The sequence below is a fragment of the Microtus pennsylvanicus genome, chromosome 3 (genome assembly GCF_037038515.1).
Source record: "Microtus pennsylvanicus isolate mMicPen1 chromosome 3, mMicPen1.hap1, whole genome shotgun sequence".
In the NCBI taxonomy this organism is placed as follows: Eukaryota; Metazoa; Chordata; class Mammalia; order Rodentia; family Cricetidae; genus Microtus; species Microtus pennsylvanicus.
Genome location: NC_134581.1, coordinates 78436377 through 78458465, shown reverse-complemented (window position 1 = coordinate 78458465; position 22089 = coordinate 78436377). Strand labels below are relative to the sequence as shown.

Sequence of the window (22089 nt, the reverse complement as noted above, 5' to 3'; positions counted from 1 at the left end):
AGGCTGAATGCTGACTTGTCCTCAGCAGGGGTGCTGGGAGAACCTGGGGTGACAATACAGCTATGTCTTTAACTCAGGACCCAGTACAGAAAATGTTTTCTGAAGATGGGAGCTGTGGCTTATCCCAGGTGTCCCTGGCAGAAGTGAGACAAGGTGGGTGAGACATCCCAAACCTAACAGGTAAGTCGCTCAGGACCACCATTTGCAGGAAGAACTTATGAATAGTCACAGAGGGCTTGAATTAGAACCTTTATTCTGCACAGGAAACGAACTAATACTGACTTTGGTTTCCTTTGAACTAGCCTCACACAGGAGTATCCTGCCAGCACCCAGCTTCTCAAGAACTCCTGTGTTGATATGGACACACGTACACAGGCACATGCATACACAAGCATATAGACAAATACACAGGCACACACATATACAAATACACAAGCACACACATACATAATCACACACACACACACACACACACACACACACATCAGAGCATCTTCCCCATCTGACAATACGACCTTCTGGCTTCAGTATCACAGAAGCCTCTAGCATTGAAGATTCCAGAAAAGGGGAGGCAAGAAACACAGCCTAGTAGGTTCCCTGTCTCCTGCCCCAACTTTTCTTAGCTTTTCAAGAATTTCTCAAAGGTAGTCCCACATTCAGACTCTAACTATTAAGCTCCTCTTTGTGTCAGGCACCACGATACTTGAGGCATTCCCATTCACAAAGGGGATGTGGGGAGTCAAATAACTACAAGAAAATGTATCTGGTCAGAGGGGTATGGAAAGAGCCGGGGACAGAAAAGGCAGAATTCAACCAAGAGGAAACTCCAGAGACCTTTGATCTGGGGAAAGGCGCCCAGAGGGAAGAGCATTCCATTATGGAGGTATGGGCAGAGAATCCTGGGCCCCAAAACTACATGGAGGGGTACTTGGTTATTCCTATGTCTGAAGGGTTTAGAGCCCAAACAAAGGAACCAAGGGATGACAGGAAGGAAATGACAAGACAATTTTGAGTGTAGTAGGGAGATAGACACAGCAAGTGGGAAGGGGACCTGGGAGCACTCCACAGGTGACAAAGAGGCACAGGAGGGGGTTGAACTCTGGACGAAAACAAGGGCACTAAGACTGATAGGAGGGGACAGACTAAAGGATAGAAAATGCAGCTGGGTGGAGGGCCCCACAGTCCGCCCTGTGCTATATCCCTCTACCAACACAGTTCTTAGTCAGGCTGTCCCCAGTTCTCAGCTGGGTGGGGGCCACCACCTCCCTCTAGTTTTCCTGGTAGTCTTCGTGGCTCAGTTGAGCAGAATAGGAGCTGGGAGCAGGAGATCTTGAAACCTGGGAGCCTGGATCTGCAGTTCCAGCCCTTCACTCTAGCTGTTTCCAGGCAACGGTAGGTAGACCCTCCCCTGGGTCAAGTCTTTTCTCTGACTCCACCTTCTTAAGGAGGCCCTGCCTGACCACCTGGGAACTGACCTTGTCTCATTGCTCCCAACCAGCCTTCTAACACACACACACACACACACACACACACACACACACACACACACACACTTTGACTAGAGGTTAAGCAGCCCTAACCCAAATGGCACACCTGAGCTACTTCAGAATCCGAAACGTTTTGATTGCTGACAGGACCCTACCAGGTATTTCAGGGTGTAGAATTTCTCATTAGGGTTGTTCAACTAGCAATGTGATAATATTCCCAAGCCTGAAAAACATCTTAAATTGAAATATTTTGGATCTGAAACATTTCAAATAAGGCAGACTCAGTCTTTACTGACGTTTTAGTATTTTCTTCTATTCCATACTGAAACAGTATGGTTCATATGAAACAGTGTTTGGTTCATTGATATTTCCTGAGTATCTTGAACAGCGCCAAGCATATGGAAGTGCCAATAAATATCCCTTGGACGAACAAATACAAACATTCAGTGTCCCATCCCCTAATGAGAGAAGAATCAGCCTAGATCCTAAGCACTGTGGACACATGATTCTGGATTACGCTCTCCATTTCCCAATCAATGCTTGTTTTCAGGAAGACCCATGTTTTCCAGCATTTTCTAAGCATTAATAATGCTGCCCTTCGTTCTCTCTTTCCATTCTCTGTAACTGTTTTCTGTTTTTCAGAGTCCATGAAAATGTTGCTTTCTCAGGCTTTGCTGTTTTCCCCTATCCCCAGCCCTCACCCCTGTCTCTTTCCTCTGCAACTTAGGGCTCTAACTTCTCACTGCTCTCTTGACTTTTTGCCCATTCTGTTTGTAATAGATCAACAATCCCAGCCCAGGCTTCCTGGCCTTTGGGAGTTCCTGAAGGTCATAATGGAGGTCTGTAGGCTTTTCTGTTTTATCAAAAAAGCCCAAGAGAAGTAGGTATGTTTGCAGACCTGCACATCAATCTAATAGAGGCTAGACTGTACGCAGCTAGCCTAGACATCACCTCTGCTCTGCACATCTGTCTAGTAGAGGCTAGACTATATAGCTAGCCTAGACATCACCTCTCTGTGCATCTGTCTAGGAAAGGCTAGACTGTAGGCAGGTAGCCTAGACACCACCTCTACTCTGGGTTGAAGGAATACCAGAGTAGCTCTGCTAGTTACCTCTCTCTGGTGAGACGCTGTGTGGGGTGGGGAAATACCCCTTTGGTTAGTTAAAATCAGAGTGGGGAGGAACAAAGCAATTGTTGCTTAACCTTTAGTTGGTTTAATTGACAGACTTTTGAAGCCACTCTTCAGGGCTAGTGGTGATGGCAACACCTTAGCTGTGGGCACTTGACTTGGCCTGTCTGCTCAAGGATAACTTCTTTGAAAGTACAGACCAAGCCGTACTCAGCTTCGGAGATTTTGTGAGTGAGCACAGCGCCAGACACACATCAGGGGGCAGGGGTGGGAGGCAGACTGGTAATTACTGAATAGAAATGAATCAAGTAGAAAGGCAGATGGTCTCTTGGCTGAGGGGCTCATCAAGAACTCTCTTATCACAATCTGGAAGTGAAGGAAAGGGCCATAGCAACCCAGACATTAGGGTGTCCGCTGGAGGGTGTGACTGGGGTGGGGTGGTTTATACCAAGCAAAGTTGGGAAATTAGGGGGTCATCTCAAGAGACTGGATCCAGCTAGTCCCACCTGTGTCCGCAGACCCCATTTCTAGGGTTTCTAAACAGCTGCCCCATCACCAGGCGAGGCATCCACACACTGCAGCCGCTCTCCCTCTGCCCCAGCTGCTCAGCAGCTCAGCAGACAGCATTTCCATGGGAAACAGCAACTGGAGTGCAATTACACTGCCATAGATTGGCCTCTGTGCTGTGATTAGCATTCCCATCTTCTGTTCCCTAGGAAGCCTAAGGGCAAGAGCTTGGGGAGGAGGCACCCTCGGGAGCTGCAGCTGGAGGCCCGAGAAACCCTGCTTACCAGGATGGTGGTGACGACCAAGGTGGTGTTGAAAAGACTGTCGGAGATGTTGGAGGCGTAGAGACGGCTGTCCATGCTGAGGCCCTCTGCCACGTGCCACTGGCCGATCTGAGGAGACCAAGGAGAGAGCATGGGAAGACTCGGGGACGGGACAGCCTGGGCTGCAGGTTACTGGACTTGAGAATGGCAGAGGACAGTGCTCTGTTGTGGGTAAACACCAGGAGAAAGGGTTGGGGTGTGGAGGAGCAACAGGCTAGACCAGAACTGGAGCACACGATACAGGCTGAGAGTCTTGAGGAAAGGAGGATGTCAGAGCAAGGAAAGAAAGAATCCAAGACTTGGAAGAGATGAGGGAGAATGGAGAAAAGAGTTAGGGCTCTAGCACGGTGCAGAGTTCTGTCAGCAGAAGCGGAGGGGAAACGGGAAAGTGTGCTATTTCCAAGCAGGGCAAAGACACAAGGCTCTTTTGCTTTGGCCTGCCTTCAAAATTGGCTAAGGGAGCATTGGGGATCATGTCTTCACTTGCAAGGTCAAGGCAGGAGGATTGCTCTAAGTTTGCAGTTACCTGGGGCTACCTGGTGAGTTCAGGGATAGCCTGGGCTACATAGTGAGACCCTCTCTTAACAAACAAACATGCAATCAGGAGAATAGATAGCAGATGAGAAGGAAGTAGCATGTGCTAGGCCTTTAATGAATGTTGGCCGAGGGCTCAGAATGTAGCTCGGTGGTGGAGTTCTCTCCTGACATGAAAGACGCCCTGATTTCAGTCCTTGGTACTGGAAAGCCCATATGAAATCACATTACTAAAGGAGAAGAAACTTATATGCTTATTGAATGACTGAACAAATGGCTGTGTGAATAACTCAGAAGAGGGAGAGTCAAACCCTGGTCTCCTTAATTCACTAGCTCACCATGAGGCTCAGTCAGTGTCCTTGATTGGAAATGGGAATGTTCCACTCCCTTTCAGAATGGACAGATCTTGTAGGTACCAGTTTGACACTCCAGACCCCACTCTAACCAGGAGGATAAACTAACTGTGCAATTTCAGTGATGTTTCTGAGCCCCCTAAGCATGTTTCCTTCTGTGTCAAATGGGAATAACAACAGACACTTCTGGTGTCCATGGTGAGGATGGGTTTAACCTGGCACCCCGTAAGTGTTATTTTCCATTTCATTCCTCTACTCTGTTTTTAAATTGCCTTTTGTTTTGTTTTTATCTAATGTCGTTAAAAAGATCATTTATATACAGGGCTGGAGAAGTGGCTCTATTGCTAAAGCTTTGGCTGTGCATGAAGCTCTGAGTCTGGATCCCTAGCATCCATGTTAAGATAGAAAAAGCCAGGCACAGTAGTGTGCACCCTTCATCATGGCCCTAGGAAGGCTGAGGTAGGAGGATCTCGGAGGCTAGCTGACTAGTCAGTCAAGACAAATTGGAAAGTTCCAGGTTCAATGAGAGTCCCTGTATCAAAAATGAGGTGAATCTGGCCTCCATGTGTTCACATACAAGTGTATACACACTGAGAGACACACACAAGCATACACGCTAACATACACATGCATACATTACATACATATATGCACAAATAAGATATGCCCTGTTAATCAAGTTTGGCGGACTTCAAACTTGTGGCAATCCTCCTGCCTTGACTTTGCGAGAACTAACATGAGCCATCATGCTCTCTTAACCAGTTGTTGAGGATACAGTATATCACCGTGGGCTATTCCATCATCCTGACAATCTCCAGGGGGTCCAATGGACCACTTTTGTAATAGACCTTATATTACATAACATCTATAAATAATGTGTGCATATACAATACACACATATTTGATCCCAATATAATTCTGCTGGCTAGACCCCAGGCAAGTCACTCCCATTGTTGAGTAACTGGGTTGGCACCCATGAAAAATAGCTGATGGTTGCCCGCATGCCCAGAGATGCACAGAGCCATGTCTCCTAGGCACCAGAAGCAGCATTCCTGGAAAGTTCCCATGAGTCCCTGCAGTTGCCCTATTGTTCTGTCCCCTGGAGCTAGGCTTTCAGATGCTCTAACAACAAGGAAGACTTAGCTTCCCCTCTGACCCCATCCTTACTTCATGGAACAAAAGGGCTCAGAGTCACAATGCAGAGATGCCAGCAGCTTGCCTTTATGTTTTGGAGAAGGTGGGGCATGCAGAGGGCAGGCCCCACAAGCACCTCCACAGAACACTGGGAGCTCTGCTGGGCCTCCAGGACCATGCATGAATCCATGGTGAGCTTTAGGGGTGGCAAGGAGTAGATCAGCAAAAGCTCCTCTCCACACCTCTGGAAGGATTCCAACAGAAAGGACAATTTTCTCCACCTGTGCAATGGTGTGACAGTTCTATGTACGCTATGCTTTGTTTTATATACAATAAGAGCTCCTGCCCAGCTTGCCTGAGAGCCCACAGCCCATCAGCTGAGAGACCTGAACCTTAAACCCTGCGTTTCTACACCCTAGATGAATCTTCCCACAGAAGTCTGCAGAGCTCTGCTTTCTGAACATGGTAGGTGCATTTTTACTTCCTGGTGTCTCCCCGCAACAACCTTGTGTATGCTCAGCAGACCTCAGCACCTTGCTCCTGGCCTTGGAAGCAGAGAAAGTCACTGTCTCCTATGGGCACTTTGCTCTTGCTGGCCCAGCACGGGCAGAACACTGACAAGCTGGCCGTTGGCTTCTGGAGCTCCTACTGCCTCTCAGAGGGACCTGTTGGGACATTGTTGCCTGGTCTCCTCCTCCCACACTTCTCTCTACAGGAACAAGGGTGAGAGGATGAAAGCTCTGCTGTGAGATTTCCAAACAGAGGGGGGTGGGGAGTAATTACAGGACACCTGTGGTGTCATAGACCCCAGTCTATCACTCTGAATCCTCCCATCATATTCCAGAGGTGTCATGGTGCTTCTACTTATTAATGAAGAAACATGCTCAGACGGGTTTAATGGCTTGTCTCCTGGGGTCACAGCTGGTAGCTGTGGTATAGGTTCAAATCCAGAGTGGGGTTCTAAATCTTTGATCTTTCCCGACTCTGTTGATGTCTTTTAAGGTGAGGACACTCTGTGTGTGTGTGTGTGTGTGTGTGTGTGTGTGTGTGTGTGTGTTTAATCTGAGCAAAACAGACTAACCAGGGTGGCCTCGAGAGCCCTCAGTAACCCAGTATGAGCTTTAGTACCATAACTATCTGCTCTCTGGTCCTGACACTCCATAAATCCAGCAGGAATCTCTCTCCTCCCAGGGGCTGCTTTCCTGCCTTCAAAATGTGTAGAATTGGCTCCCTGTGGTCTGCTAGGCCTGGAAGAACGCCACTCGGGCAGGAAGAACATAAAACCAAGCAGGCTGGATGCCAACATTTGGATGTTTGGGACGAGACGGAACTCTTCAGCATCCTATGTTATTCCCGGACTTACACTTCACACCAGCAAGGCCACCTGCTCAGGGCAGCCCCGGCTCCTCAGCCTCACTCAAGCAACAAACTAGGCTCCTACAACAGCCACCGGCAGAAGAGAGTTTTCCATAGCCAGATCTGACAGCCTCGCTCTGCACCCCCAAGTCTTCACCTCTGGAGACCAGGCAAATAGACTAATTAGCCCCTGAGCTCCAGTCAAGAAATGAGGCTCCCACCCACTCTCCTATCAGCCTCGAGAAATTAATAGAGCCGTCAGGGCCAACAAAGTGCTTTGGCAGCCATTAGCCGGAGCCATCTAATTGCTGATAGGCAGTGGGAAGGGGAGCGATGGTAGAGCCAGCTGCCCTGGGATACAGGCTAATTGCCCCACCTACTGGGCACCATCCATGCCACACATGGGCAGGGGTGGGCAGGAGATGTCACTCTCTTCTCACAGGAGTTGAGCCTTTAGCTGCAGCCAAATCTCCTTGCTCCACCTCACTGACACCTGTCTCCCCCATCCACATCAAGCCTTCTGCAGGCACAGCTGGTTTGCCCACATGCTCAGAGCAAACCATGGGATCAGTTCACTTCAGATCAACCTCCCCCCCCCCCCCCTCGTTTGTTCCATTTGCTCTGCTTTTTCACCGTTTTAGAGGCCTGAGAGGTTGCAGTGAAGGGCGGGAGAGAAAGCAAGCATCTGGGCAAGAACACAGATGACCCCTATGTTACAGTATCTTAACTCAGGGAAGAAGCCCTCCGTCGCCTGAGCAGATGGGGTCCAGCCTGTGCACAGCTGAGCATGCAGAGCTGATGCTGGATTTCAGCCTCTTCTGGCCCTGGAGCATAGCACCATCTGCACCATGCAGGCCATGGCCTCAGGGTTGGGGGACTGACTCTCTTTTAACCTGGCTTCTCTAGTTATGAACGGTATGACCTCGTATAAATTGCTTATCTCTTGGAGTCTATTTCCCCATCCATAAGATGGGGATTTATATAGCATCTGCTGCCTTAAATGGGTTTTAGATTAGTTCAAGAACTGTGGTAGTCAGTACCCAGTAGAGTGTCCTTGTTGGGGGCAGGAGGCAGAGTTTCTTCTGTGTCCTCCAAAGAGTGCCACACTGGGATCTCAGCTGATTGGACAGATTAGGCCTGTGCCACCAACTTTGGTTTTCAGACTGCAGTGCCACCATGAGAGACTTAGTCAGGAAGTCAAGGGATAGGAGCAAGAGTCTGGGCTATAGCAGAAGTGCAAGTTATTCTGACACTTGGCTGGATCATTGCAGAACACAAGGAACAGCTGCGTGACCCTCAGGAGCCAGGGAATGACTGTGGTCCAGAGATTCACAAAGATGAGGGCACACCGTGACAGGAGGAGGTGTTTCAAAACTGGCTCTTCTGGAAAAAGAGATCCCAATTCCTAGCCGCTGCCAATTTCTATGGTATAAACATTCCCAACCAATGTCTTGTGTCATAGAGAGCACAGAGCCGAGGAGACATGTGCAATGGCCTCTCCGCAGCTAAAGCAAGCTGGTTTTACCACACAACAGGTGCCGACTCTGCCACCAGGCACCAGCTCGGGCTCTCAGGTGCCCACTCTATTAGAAAACAAATTCAAGCCCTGGTAAGTCAATGTATCCAAGTTGCAGAATGGAAAAGCAGAAAATTTAGGATGCTAAATAAGACCCGGACAGTGCTTGATGGTGATCATAGCTGTGAGAACCACTGTGTAGCCAGGAATGTGACACACACCTGTAATCCCAGTACTCAGGTGGCTGAGGCAGGAGACTCACTGAGAGCTCAAGGACTATCCTGGACGACATAGTAAGTTCAAGGCCAGTCTGGGCTATATAGTGAGACCTCTGTCTCAAATTTAAAATAAATAGATAAATAAAACTGTGTAGTCTTTCTAAATATGGACTTGAAGGCTATAGAAAGAAACACTTTCTGGTGGAGATGCTTAGTCAAATAAGAAAATGCAGGCAAACACAGCTAACACAGGACAGAATTACCCATGCGTAGGAAGTATCATTTACCCACAAATCCCCTAGGGATACAGATCAATATAAATTAATAATTTTCTTGTTCCTTTAGGCACTGAATTTTGCAGGTCTCAATTATGCATTCAAAAATATAACTTCCTTCCTAAGGGAGCTACAGGCTCTTCTGTTGTCTTAACAGAGTGGCCTTTACCTTAAAGTGAAGCATGTTCATTAGGAAGCTGTGTAGACACCATGATGTTGGTCTACTCCTGCCCCAGGATTACTACAGTGTGCCGGCCACTTGCTGTATCTCTCCACCATTGTAACGAGAACCAGTCAATACTCCAGGTGTACATCTCTTTCCTCATGGTGGGCTGTGGCTTCTGCTTCTAGCAGGACAACTGATTCTGAGGCCCTGTCCTCCAGGAGCTGAACTACACTTAACACTTCTGGGGGAAGCAGCCAGTGAACCGGTGGGAGAAAAGATTAGGCAAGGGGTAAGTCTATAAGGGCTTGAGAGGATGGGCTCCGTGGCTTGATCAGGAGCGTTCCATAGTCCTTTGAGAAGCCATGACTGTAGTTGAATGCACAGCAGGTACTTGAATTTGGCCTTCCACGTGGCCCTCAGTCATCATGAACAAGCTGGTTACTACATGAAGTAGTTGTTCGGGGGCCTGACCACAGGTACCTGCGGAGGCTTCCTGACCACAGGTACCTGCGGAGGCTTCCTGACCACAGGTACCTGTGGAGGCTTCCTGCCCTTACTATGCACTCATCCAAGGGCCTTGTTCAGTGCCTCACTTCTCAGAACTAACAAAATGGACTCAGGAGACCTGACTATGCTGGCACCTAGTGTTGTGATCACAGGACCCTGTGTATCTCCACACTCCTGATGAACCTTTGGAGGACTAGAAGACATTCTGAGCATCTCTATTCTGGTCCTTACAAGGCAGCAGTCAGTCATGTCCCCAGAACTGACCCCTAGAGTCACAGCAGCCTCTGCTTAGAAACCCTACAGTTCTTTCCCATTTGGTTTAAAAACAGAGACAAGAAGCCACCCGGCAGCCTGTCAGACCTACAAGGCCCCATATACCTGCTCCCTGTGATTTCCTCCAGTTACGCCCTGCCAGGGTCATTGCATGTGCCATTCCTTGTCTAGAATTGCACCTGCTAGGGGATGACAATCCATGGCTTGCAATTTGGCCCACTGTCTGTTTCTACAAATAAAGTTTTATTGACACATTCACTTCTGCATAGTCTTTCATTCAGAAGGGCAGAGCTGCAGCGTACTGCTAAAGCTCCTGCAAAGACTGAGCACTCACCATCTAGATGTCAAGGAAAATGTTTGCTCACCCTCATCTACTTTTCACCTGCTTCCTTTAGGCCTCTGCCTGAAGACTGCTTCTTCCAGGAGGCGGGTCTTCTCGTCCATCATCCTTCTGAACGTCTGAACATGGGCTACTGCTGACTGCCTGTCTGTCTCACAATGTCATAAGCCTCATGGGGGCAAAGATAACAACAGCTTGGGTAGCCTGCCTCTTCTCCCTAGGGTTTAGCGCAATGCCTCCCATCTCATAGATGCTCAATTAATATAACCGAACAAATGCACCAGAAACTTTATCTTATTTAATCCTCAGCAAATCTACAAGGGATAGACCATTTTATACTCATTTTAAAGATTTTTAAAGCCCTGAATACCAGCAAGGTTGGGTAATTAAAGTCTCCACGGTCACACTCTGATAAGCACAACAGTGGAGATTCAAACAGATTTTCTCAATCACCAGAACGCATGCTCCTAACCACTGTGTTATCTGGCTAGAAAGGGTCAAGACCGTAACCATGGGAACGGGTTTAGCACAGGGCCTGACCTGTTGGCAGAGCCTGCATAAACTTTACCAAGCCCCACCCCCACTTGCATCCAATGGTTTCCTTCTCAACTGTCAAATAGGAGCCCTCAGGACCTTTTCTGGAGTGTTAGGGACTTGTAAAATTTTCAGCCTTCTAACTAGCATCCCTTGCTGCTGCTGGGAGCCCTGAGGACCCTGGAGCTAGTTTCCTGCTGAGATACTCAGGGGTGTCTTTTGGCCACTTTGTTCTTTCTTAAGTAACTAAAAAGGGATTGGTTTTTCAGCCCCAAGGGACTTGCTTCCATCATTTCCCACGTCTGCGGATGAGCACACAACACTGTAACACTTAACAGTTTACGCACATTTAGACAGTTGCTCTTTGTACTTGGCACCAGTGGGACCCAGCTTCTTCTGCAGCGGCTGATGAAACCCTAAGCCCTGCTCCAAAGTCAGAGGTTTCAAATACTTACTGATTTCTGCTCTCTGTGCCCTGGCCCATGTGGTTTCCTTTCATAAATGCTCCTGCTTCTGAGTAGCAGCCCTGTCATTATTCCCCACTGAGACATGCATTGGTATGTTCGAAGCAGTAAAAATGCCTGAATTCGGTACAATCATGTGAGTTTTTGCTGAATAAATTAACAAAACTGAGACTCAGACATGTCAAGTAACTCACTGAGTGTCACACAGCTGATGTGGATTGAAGTGGGATTGGAACTCAGATCCTATTTCTTGCTCTACTAATGGGCTTAGGATAGGTGTAGGCTGTATTAACCTTGAATCCCGAGCCTCCTTCTGTGCTTCTCTGATCAGTGTGAGCTTGTTCATTGACTCCAGTCCTGGCCCACATGAGTGAGGTGGGCACGAGCCCAAGCTATTTGCTCAGAAGTGTGGCCCTGGGGAATTGAAGAGGCCTCAGAGTGTCCATGTTTTCTTTCCTCCTATCCAGGCATCAGTCTCTAAACTTTGCTCACTCATTGTGAAATGAACACAAATGACAGAACCTACACATATGCTATAGCTTGAGTCTAGAACAATCCCCGGGGTCCTGTGCATTTTAGCTGGTGCTATTGGGAAGCAGAGGAAATTTTAAGCTATCTAAGCCAAGTGGAAAGTCCAGCTCCCTCCTCACTCTTGAACTTTTTGACCACTGCCATGAAGTGAAGGACTTTGCTCACCCTATATTCTCTGCTGTGATGGACCAAAATAGGCCCCATGCAGCAGTGGTTGATGGTCCGTCAACCATGGACTGAGCCTTTCAAGACTGAGCCCAAATGACCCTTTTCTCTTTAGAAATTGACTGGCCCAGGTGTTAATGATAGTCACTGCAAGCTGGCTGGTGTAACGTCGTGCAGTGTTCCTGGTAAGGAGCTAAGGACCTTTGTTGAGCCATAAGCCCTGCAGAGGTAGGCAGTGTATGACTGTATCTTAGCTGGGCAGATCTGAAGTGATCAGATGTCAAGCTGCCTGGGTTCAAGTTCTACCTTGCAGGTCGTTTACTGTGTGGCCCGAGGAAGTCGTTTTTGCCACCTGAAATAAGCCTAATCCTCCCATCCTTATCCATTTAAGGGGATCCCCTAAGGTGATCACAGCTGTAGCAAAGTCAAGGCCACTCAAATGCAAGGTCTTCATAGTCTAGTTCTTTCCTTCCAGGATGACCCAAGGTTTGGAACCATAATCATTTTTAGATTCCAGTTCTGAGTTCTAGGTCTGGAGTTCTTATTCTGAAGGATGCTTGTGATACAATATGCACATCCATGAGTGCCTGGAGCATCTCCATATGAGATGGCGAGGTGTCACTCTGGTGTGAGACATTAAGAAGGAGATGCTAGGGATGACCTGAGATAGGTTAGAGTTCCCACAGCCTTGGTGGTACAGCTATGTAACTTGACAGAGATCAGCTTAAGGGGCTGGGGAGGTGGCTCAGCCCAGCAAGCAGGAGGCTGTGAGTTCTCATCCACAGCATGCATGTAAAAGAATCCCAGTGTGGTGGCCCATGCTTGTAATGGGGCAGCGCCAGGGGAGCAGAGACAGGCAGACCCTTAGGGTTTGCTGGTCCGGCAGCCTAACCAGTGATCCCCAAGTCTCAGTGAGAAACCCTATCTCATACCCCAAGGACAAGATTACCTGAAGAATATCTGAGGTTGAACTCTGACTCCCATGCATACATGTATGTACACCCCCAACACACACACACAAACACACACACACACACACACACACACACACAAAACATTAGCTCAAAATATTAGTACTATCAGCCTCCATGATGAGTAAGTATCTGGTATACGGGAGTAATGTTCACTAGCTTAAAATCCAATGTGTCTACTCATAGAACAGCTTATAAAACACAAGAGCAGTTTGGGGTTATGAGAAAACACCAAACTGAAGGCCGGAGTCAGTTGGGGAATAAAGGGAGTTGCTGAAGTCGACCAAAGGCCTTATTTTGCTTAGCCACAGGAGACACCCAGAAACTCACTGGAGCACTTAAGTACATAATGCTGCAAAAATTCCAGGACAGCAGCAGTGCCCAATGAAAGTAAGAGATCAAAACCCAGCGCAGGGAGAGCCAGGAAGATCCACGACAGTGCACTCTGCCAGGACTTATTTCACGCCTTCCAATCGTTTTGTCTAGTAAGCGTCTTATTAAACATTGGCTACAATCCACTTGTGAGTTATGAAACCAATTGAGTGGACCAGCACCTGCATTTAAAAAGGGGGATCTCGTGTAGAGTGGACACAGGTGCAGTCCACGAGCAGGGATACTGAATACTGCGTGAGTTTGGGTTTGTGTTATGCATAGGTGGGTATTCATGCATTCTGAATTGCATCATCCATGCAAATTACATTCAGAATATGCAAATGCATACCATCGGGGATTTGGATAGCTTACTTGTCGACTACTCTATCTTCAGTACCTAACATAGTCTTTGGACAATACGTCATGTTTAATGTGTATACTGTTGACACCCATGAACTCCTAGTTTCGGTTACTCACTGTAACTAAAGGCTATTAGGAAGTTTTGTTAATCAGTACTTTTGGGCATCCCCTTCCATGCCAAAGCTGTGGACCGAACATTTTATTATCTCATTTGATCTTTCCATCCATACTGCAGGGAGATTTTGCTACCATCCCCAATTTACATATAAAACTAGGATTTGAGAGGATTCAAATGCAGACAGGACCACCATGATAGTACACTATCCCAGGATATTATAATTTTCCAGGCTGTGGATATAGAATTAATCATTTGACAAATGTCTGAATTGTTAGTTTATCCAGCAGTATTAGCTATAAGCGTTCCTACATGAGAGCCCACATCCCTTGGTTTCCCTGCTTTTGATTCTGATTTAGTATGTAGAAAAGAGTATCTAAATAACACTCCCAGAAAGTGAGACCAGGCTACGGTTGAGAAGTTAGGGAGCAGAAGGTTTGGCTTCTTGACCTGGCTTTGCTGTAAACTCCTTTGTTTGAACATGGATTCTTACAGCTACAAGTCACCTATTACTGTCTTAGGAAGGGCTGCCCGTCCCTGACTGGACCATGGGATTTCTCATTCATCCTTTGAGAAAACTCATCACACTTGGAATCACACAACTCTTATGCCATCATTTATGTCGGGTCCATTTTCCCCACCAGACATTTCACTCTTTGACAGACAAGAGCCCTAACCCCAGTGCCTAGTGTGGAATCAGCACTTGCTAAAGTTTTGTCTATGTGGATTAGTTCTCCTTTTGTGGTTTCAGCTCCAACGCTGGTGTCTGGTTTACTATGGGTGCTCAGTAATCTCTATTGGCTTGAATTCACGTAGGCAAGTTAGTGCACTTAGTCTTCATGATCAAGCCTCAAAAGAATAGTGTGGGCTAGCCTCTTCCAACTCAAAGAGCTGCAATGCGCAGTTTTTCCAAGTGCCTTAAAACTGAACCTGGGAGAGAGATGGGTCTGAGCAAGGCAATGGGGCCACTGGAAGTGCAGCTTCCTGGGCACAAAGGTGAATCAGGTGAACATTTAACATATGTGGCGACAGAAAGAACCTTCCCAAAATGGAATATGTTGTCCCGCAGGTAGTGTGTTCTGACATTTAGTCAGACATTTAGTCAATATTCTTCCTTATGTTTGCAGTAACTCAAGAAGCTAGTTAGAACATTGGTCTACAAGGCTTTTATTATGCCATCCATCCCACACCAGGACATAGGTTTTATCTCTATATCAAGGCAGCTGGCAGGAAGGCAAGGCCTGGAGGGGCCTTGGACATGGTAAGGAAAGAAAAGAGCAGGACTATGGAGCAGAGAAAGGCTCTGTAGGAACATTCAGATATTCCCACAGGCTCGTTCCTGGTCTTCTCTCCTGACTGAGTCTCTCTACAGCTGATTCTCATTCTTTGTTGTTCCTCTGGCCTATATAAAACTGCCACACACATTAAAGTAGGGAATAGCAAATCTTTGCTCCCAGGAAACACACAGAGTTAGGTTCCTGTGAGCTTCTGATCAGAGCATTCTTATCAACGCATCAATATTTAACCTTATTAATTTACGTGTATCTCTGCTTACCAATGTTTCATCTAATTCATATTACTGATTCACTCACAAGCATAGCAGACCATAGGTCAGGCTCATGGGAAGCTATCATAGGGCATGGCACAGTCTTTCTTATGCATAGGAACATGGGACAGCATGTCAGCACTGCATTGTGGGAGTTAGTTTAAACAGAAAAATTACTAGGGGAAACACACTCACACACACACACACACTCACACACACTATAGCACTCAATAGTCTGTGAAAAAGACACCTGTTGGAAATATTAGCAGTAAAACATCACAGCAGAACATCCCCAAGTTCAAGATCAGCTGGGAATGTGCACACTGAGTGAGTCAAATTTTTGCCTCTCCACATGTTTATAAAATTGTTGAGTATTGATTTGGGGTTTGCAAAAAAAAAAAAAGATTTCATCAAGCAATCAAACTTGCAAATACAGATCTCACAAATAATGAGACAATTACACTTGTCTATGCTGGACTATTTGGCACTCAGCAAGCTGTACTCAGATTTCCAGTCATGATCTCCAGCCTCTAGGATGTGACACAGGATTTGGTCACCATCCTTACTGCCAAAAGTCCTCCACCTCGGCTGTTCTTGAAGAAAGTTGTGACAGATAAATATGGCACCCAAAATAGGAGTGGTGCTCCCGCCCCCTGTGCTGGCTCTGATTGCAGGTGGCACCCCACTGATGTTCTCACAGATTTAAAGGACTCCCATCTCTCAGGGCCTCAGTAGTACAACTTCCCATCGAAGGATCAGAAGGATGCCCAGGTTGCCTATTTGTTTGGCCAGAACAAAACAAACTTAAAAGATTCCTCTGCCTGTATCTTAGCTCCCTGTATTTTTTCTTTTTTGAGACAGGATCACTAGCCTAGGTTGACCCCAAACTCCCCAAATGATGACTTTGAACTTCTGATCCTCCTGCCTCTACCTCCCCACATGCTAATATCACAGGCAGGCACCACAATGCCTATTTCTGCAAACTGGCAAGAAACCCAGGGCTTTTATGCATGTTAGGCATCACTCTGGCAACTGAACTATATTCCCAAACACCCCTCTTTCTGTTTTTCTAAGACAAGGCCTTGCCCTGTAGCCCAGGCTAACCTTGAACTTGCTTTGTAACTCAGGCTAGCTTCAAGGCCGTGGTCCTCCAGGCTTACTTCCCAAGTGTTACAACTGTAAGTATAAGCCACTGTACCTGGCTTCCCTTTCTAATATAATTGAAAACCTTCCAGGCTCTCTTCCAAGTACTTTAGGGATGACCCCATTGGCCATTCTCATACTGATACATGACAAGGACATGGCAGAGTCAGCAAATAGGAACACTTTCTTGTTCTTCCCTCTCAGCCTCCCAGAAGACTGGAGGCATTTCAACACAAATCACTGAGAAATCGGTTGGAGAATTCAAGCATGCTCAAAACTTTTCATCTAAGAAAATTATAGCCAAAGAACATGACAGCCAGGCCAAGCCAGCTTCATTTGTTCAGCTTACCAGGTAAGAAGTGTCTTGGAAAGGCTCATGCCTTGACTCTGAGCTCTGAGTCCCAGGTGCCAACTGAATGGATGCTTTCAATAAAGCATCTGGACTGGAGCAAGCTGCTCACTCTCCATCTTGATATTGAAATCAGCACTTGGGAGGCAGAGGCAGGCGGATCTCTGTGAGTTCGAGACCAGCCTGGTCTACAAGAGCTAGTTCCAGGACAGGCTCCAAAACCACAGAGAAACCCTGTCTCGAGAAACCAAAAAATAAATAAATAAATAAATAAATAAATAAATAAATAAATAAAATCAGGACAGCACCATGGCTTCTGCACTCTCAGCCCACAGCTGGGAGTGGCCTGTCCCTAGCTGGGTGTGGTCTTGAGAGTAGGAAAGAACATACACCTGGGCCTGCTGCACGCACGGAAGAGGAGGGATTTTGAATGTGGGAGTGTCTGTGGCTCTTGCCTTATCAGGGCTATGTGCGCTGGGCCCTCAGTATACTATGGCTTCTCCTAGAAGTAGCCATAACTCAGGTTCTCTTGCCTTTATAGTCATCCATAGCCACCACAAAGTAGGGCTGAAGGTCAGAGAGTGGCCACAGGCAGAGATAGAAAAGTACAAACTTAGAGACAGAAGAGAAGTGGGCATGAACCAGTTGACTGCCTGCCTAGCACGGGACGGTATTCATATGCCCTCTTCTAGGGTTGGGTGGCTTCTGCAGGAACAACCCCACATGTTGAGGCTCCCCTTCCCATGGTTGTGTCCTTCTCTCTGTCCTGAACAAGGCCAGAATTTTCAGGGGATTAAAGGGACTATCACTATAGATAGAGAGACATAGAGACATTGCTTCGTGAGACAACAAAATTAAAAATTACGCAGTGTAGTAGAACCCTCAAAATACAGCTGTAAACAACATTTCATCTTGTTCTCAATAATTTTATGGTACCTAAGAAGCAGAAATCATAATGATCCTGATTTCCCTGAGGAAAATGGAACGTGGCATTGGGAACTGGGCGTGTGCGCTCAGCACTGACTCCTTCTCTTAGGCCACATCACCTGCCCTATCGGGTAAGCTCCCTAACACTCCACAATCCGCCTTGCTTCTTTCTCCTGGATAGTCTGACTGTACCCATGCCTCTGGCCCCGGCTTGCTTTTCATTTTGAGGAGCTGGCTGCTGCAGGCTGTTTCATGGCACTGAATTAGCAGCTCCCCCTCTTCTAGCTCCCCCCCTGCATGAGCTGGCTGAAGGGGTGCGGGAAGTGTCGGCAGGAGCTGGCAGACTTCCCCGGGCTGATCTCAGGCAAAAGCGTGATGGGGCACATGACAAGAAATAGATTTCAAATGCAACACTTGAAAATCCCATTTCTCTGCCCCAAATCAGACCCTTGTTCAAAAATGTAAGGACCTCTTAATTTGTTTGCTGACGTGTGAATGAGCCTCTGCAGCCGCTGAATTTTTCAGCGGAGCTGATAAACAGAAGTCCCTATGCTTTGGAGGAAAGAATCAGATGTTGGGGGACCAGAAAGGCTGCAAAAGATAACAGGCCCTTTAGGATACAGCCCTCAAAGCCAGCTCATCTGCTCCTTGAACTTGTCTCCTTGGGGCTGTCGGGGGAACAGCCGGAGAATCTCTCCTGGGAGAAGGCATTAGAGAGCCTTTTCAGTACCGGGACCTGCACTGAGTGGAGGGGAACGGAAAGGGTAAAAGAGACGAATCCGTGGTTCCAGGGACCTTTTGAATCAAAAACGGAAATGCTGTTGCCGAGAAGCCGTTTGGCACATGGAATCTCTCTTGAAGGAAAAAGAAAAAGTGACTTTTGAAGGTCCTCAGGACTCTACCTCCAGGTCCTGGGGCTCCGATGTCCTTGCTGGCACTCAGCACCCTGAGACCTGGAATGTACACTCGTGTGGCCCCTGCACAGCCACCTCTCTATGCCCCATGAGTACCAGTTCTCATCTACTGCCACATCCGCTCTCTGCTAGGCTGGCTGGGCCAGGCTCCCAAGTTCACAGTCTTGGACGGATGTTGTGGTGAGAAGATGCCACGACAGGGAACACAGACAGGGCAGTGGTGGCAGGGCTAGCTTTCTGAGCTCAGTGTCGGAGACAGGAGTAGGAGGGACCAAGTCAGAAATGAGGTAGGCATGGGCATGATCCCGAGGCACCCTGCATGTCCAAGGCCCCCATCACCCATGACTACCGGGGGCAGAAGGTAGAATAGGAAAGAACAGGACAGATGGCGCACTGGAAGGACCACACCCATCACTCTCCATGCAAATGGGGTCACTAAGGGCTTTCAAGCCCAATGAAACTCTCATACAGCACTGTCTTCTAGAGACCTGGCCTAAGTGCCCTGCAGCTCAGAGAACTGAGGCTGCTCTAAGAGTCGGTGCCGACTGCTTCAAGCTCCGTGCCGATCCCCCTCTCCTGGCTCCTTCATTAAAAAGAAGAAATGGGTGACCCCTCAGTCACCTTCAAAGTATCCCCAAGCCACCTCCCTGCTATGAGGAGCTGCAGCCCGAGTTTCCTCATCAAAGGCAGAGCTGGCTCTGGGGGATGGCAGACCCTGTGAGCTCCCCAGCTGGCCAGCTCTCCCAGGTCTGTCCCTCTTGCTGGGGAGATGGCACTCAGGGCTGCTGATTTCCAGCAATCAAACCCGGCTCCAGCGCCCTGAGCCAGGTCTCAGCAAAGACAGCTTCAAAGGAGCTGCATATTTATGGTAAACTCCTTCCTCAAATTGAAAATGTATCAGACAGTGACAATCACAGGATTCTCAGAGCTGCCTCGCCCACTGGCAAGCCGGCTGAGCGACAGAAAGGACTAGAGCTGTCTCAGTGGTTACTCAGAGTTGGAGGGGATGGGGACAAGGGTGTGGACCTGGACAGGACCTCTCTATGAGGCCAGGACACCCTCCAAATTGTCCCTCAGCTCACATACTGGCAGTGAGAGCGCAGTGGGTTCCCCCATTGGGGTCAGGAGGTGGGGAAGGTTGCGAACCCCACCAGGAACAAAAAAACTTCCTAATCTAGGCTGTTGATGGCTGTAATAAGGAATTCTGCTGCTTCTGCACCCCTCACGGGTGCTACAGAGCCAGCAGGGAGGATCCCCAATGTCCCAGAAAAGGGACAGACCTGCCTCTGCATGGGCTGCTCTCAGCAAAGACGGCAGCTAGACAGAGGACACGGAGGGGGCCTGACCTTTGAGGCAGTGAGTGGCGACCTGCAAGATCGGCAGGAAGTTGGCTCTGGGTTTCCTTCTAAAGACCCTGAGTGACCCTGCTTGCAAGAGTGCCTTGGATACGCCATCTCATCCATCCTCCTGCCTCTGTTTAGAAAAGTGTTGACATCATCTCTGAAACAAGCTCTTTGAATTCTGAGCTTGTCTCTGCTTGGGAAAATAAGGCTATCAGCCCACAGCACTACTTTCTTGGCCCTCTCAGGCCAACCCTGTCGGTTTCTCCATTTCTATAGAAACAGAGCCAAATGGATCAGCTGTCCCAGGGAAGGCTGGCTTGGGTCTAGCTTCTATGAAAAGTGTACACACAAAGAGCCAAGCAAATTGCTAAGGAAGACAGCAAGTAGAGTAACTAAATGACCCCAAGGCCCAGAGTTCGGAAGGAAAGGGACATTTTAAAAATAAATTCCAGTAAGCAGGCTAATGTTGTAAATGAGAACTAAGGATCCAGTCAGTGGGAGGTGACAGATAGTCCCCATGGTCTCAATGCATCCTGTCTGTAGTCTTGTGCGTTTGTAGAGAGCTGACAGCCCCCAATGCCTTGTTGGTGAGAGTGGTAAGCCATATTCTGTGGGGAACAGGTACAGCCCACTGCTCAGCGAAGGGTAAAATAAGTGGTGTATAATCAGAGTACTCTAAGGCAATTGCAGGCTGCAATTTCACCCCCCTAAGATCACCAGCTCTTAAATGGAGCATGGCTCTTTTTTCCTGCATCCCTGGCCTATGACAAAGAGTAGATCTTAAAAGAAAATTTTAGGCTAATTCGGGAATGGAAAAATGAACGAGTGAAGTAAAAGCAATCTGCTTTTCCATATCCGCAGAGCTGGCAAGGGAGAGAATGCAGACTATTCTGGAATGCTCCATCGGGCAGAGTTAGGAGGCAAAGTACCCAGTACCTAGAGGAATCTGAACTGTATGTATCTTTGGCTAATTCTCTAGCCCAGGATGGGCTCACCTAAAGGCTGCAGGTGTCTCCTTCCTATCCCAGTGCAAACTGCTCTTGCACTGGGTTAGAAGACTAACTAAGAAGGTTAAGGGTGTTCTCTGTCCCACGTTCCCGGTAAACACGGCATAATGGGTAAAAATGGCATTTTGAGGAAGGTCAGCCCGAACTGGGCTCTCCAGCCTGACTCTTCCCACCGAGGCGAAGGATACATTTCTTTATCTCTCCGCCTTAGTTTTTCCTCCTACAAGATGAGAGAACAGCTTTCATGCCAGGCTGATAAAAGGATGTAAAAATTTAAATATATATGTACACCACCCAGCACAGTACATCATGTAGGCGACAATAAATGTTAGCTATTATTATGATGTCAGGAGAGCCAGCTTTGCACATAAGTATAGCCAGTCGAACACAGTGCCAGGCAGAGCTATTTTCAATCATCTTTGGATCTTGTGAGACCAAATATGAAAGGTTACCATCATCACTGTACACAGAAAGAAAACAGAGCCCACTCCGCTTGGGATACACAGCAAAGCAATGGGGGAAAGGCGGGTCTACATCTTTAGTTGGGGATGTCAAACCCCGAAGGCTTAATTAGACCTGTTAAGCCATTTCCGATCCTCAGATGAAAGGTGTGCTCATCTCATTATAACGCTAACAATGTTGCTCAGGGGAGGCTCACAGCCTCTGATCTTTTGACTAAGTTAAATGAAGGAAATTATGGGTCTTCTAAAGAAGTCCTTTCTTTCTTTCTAGGTTCTTTCAAGGGGGGGTAGGGGTCCCCAGACAGGAAGGGAGACAATGCTATTGTAACACTCCCCAGCATATCTTTGGGGGGAGGGCAATAAGAAATAACAGTATGGTTTGAGACCCTCAAGGATGGATTCAGGCAGCGCTATTGACTCCTATGCCTATAAATAATGGAGAGATGGTTCAGAATGCCCCCTACAGGACAACATAGGAAGCACACTCCTCCAAATGCACCGTAGTGGAAGTTACCAAGATGGCAAACACTCCCCATGCAGAATCAAAATAGTAATTTTTTTAAATGGTAAAAAAAACGAACTCTGAATTCTGAAAGACTATTTTTAAAATGGTAAAAAACCCTTTAATCAGCCACCGGCAGGAAATGTGGTATTTTGTTCAGACATTTTACCAATTATAGCCCACTGGGTCCCTGCGTGGAGCTTTCTAAATAATCAAAACCAGCTCTTAATAGTAGTTCACCCAGACAGAAGAGAAAGAACAGGACCG

At 47.6% G+C, this 22089-nt stretch overlaps 1 protein-coding gene across 3 annotated transcripts in view; it reads right to left on the bottom strand.

The window, feature by feature from the left end:
• Grik4 (glutamate ionotropic receptor kainate type subunit 4) overlaps positions 1-22089 on the bottom strand; it is a 431671-nt gene that overhangs the window by 73111 nt on the left and 336471 nt on the right. For all 3 annotated transcript variants that reach the window (XM_075966267.1, XM_075966270.1, XM_075966269.1), the window contains one exon: positions 3408-3515. In XM_075966267.1, coding sequence (XP_075822382.1) covers positions 3408-3515 — 108 coding nt within the window. The remainder of the gene's footprint in view (positions 1-3407; positions 3516-22089) is intronic.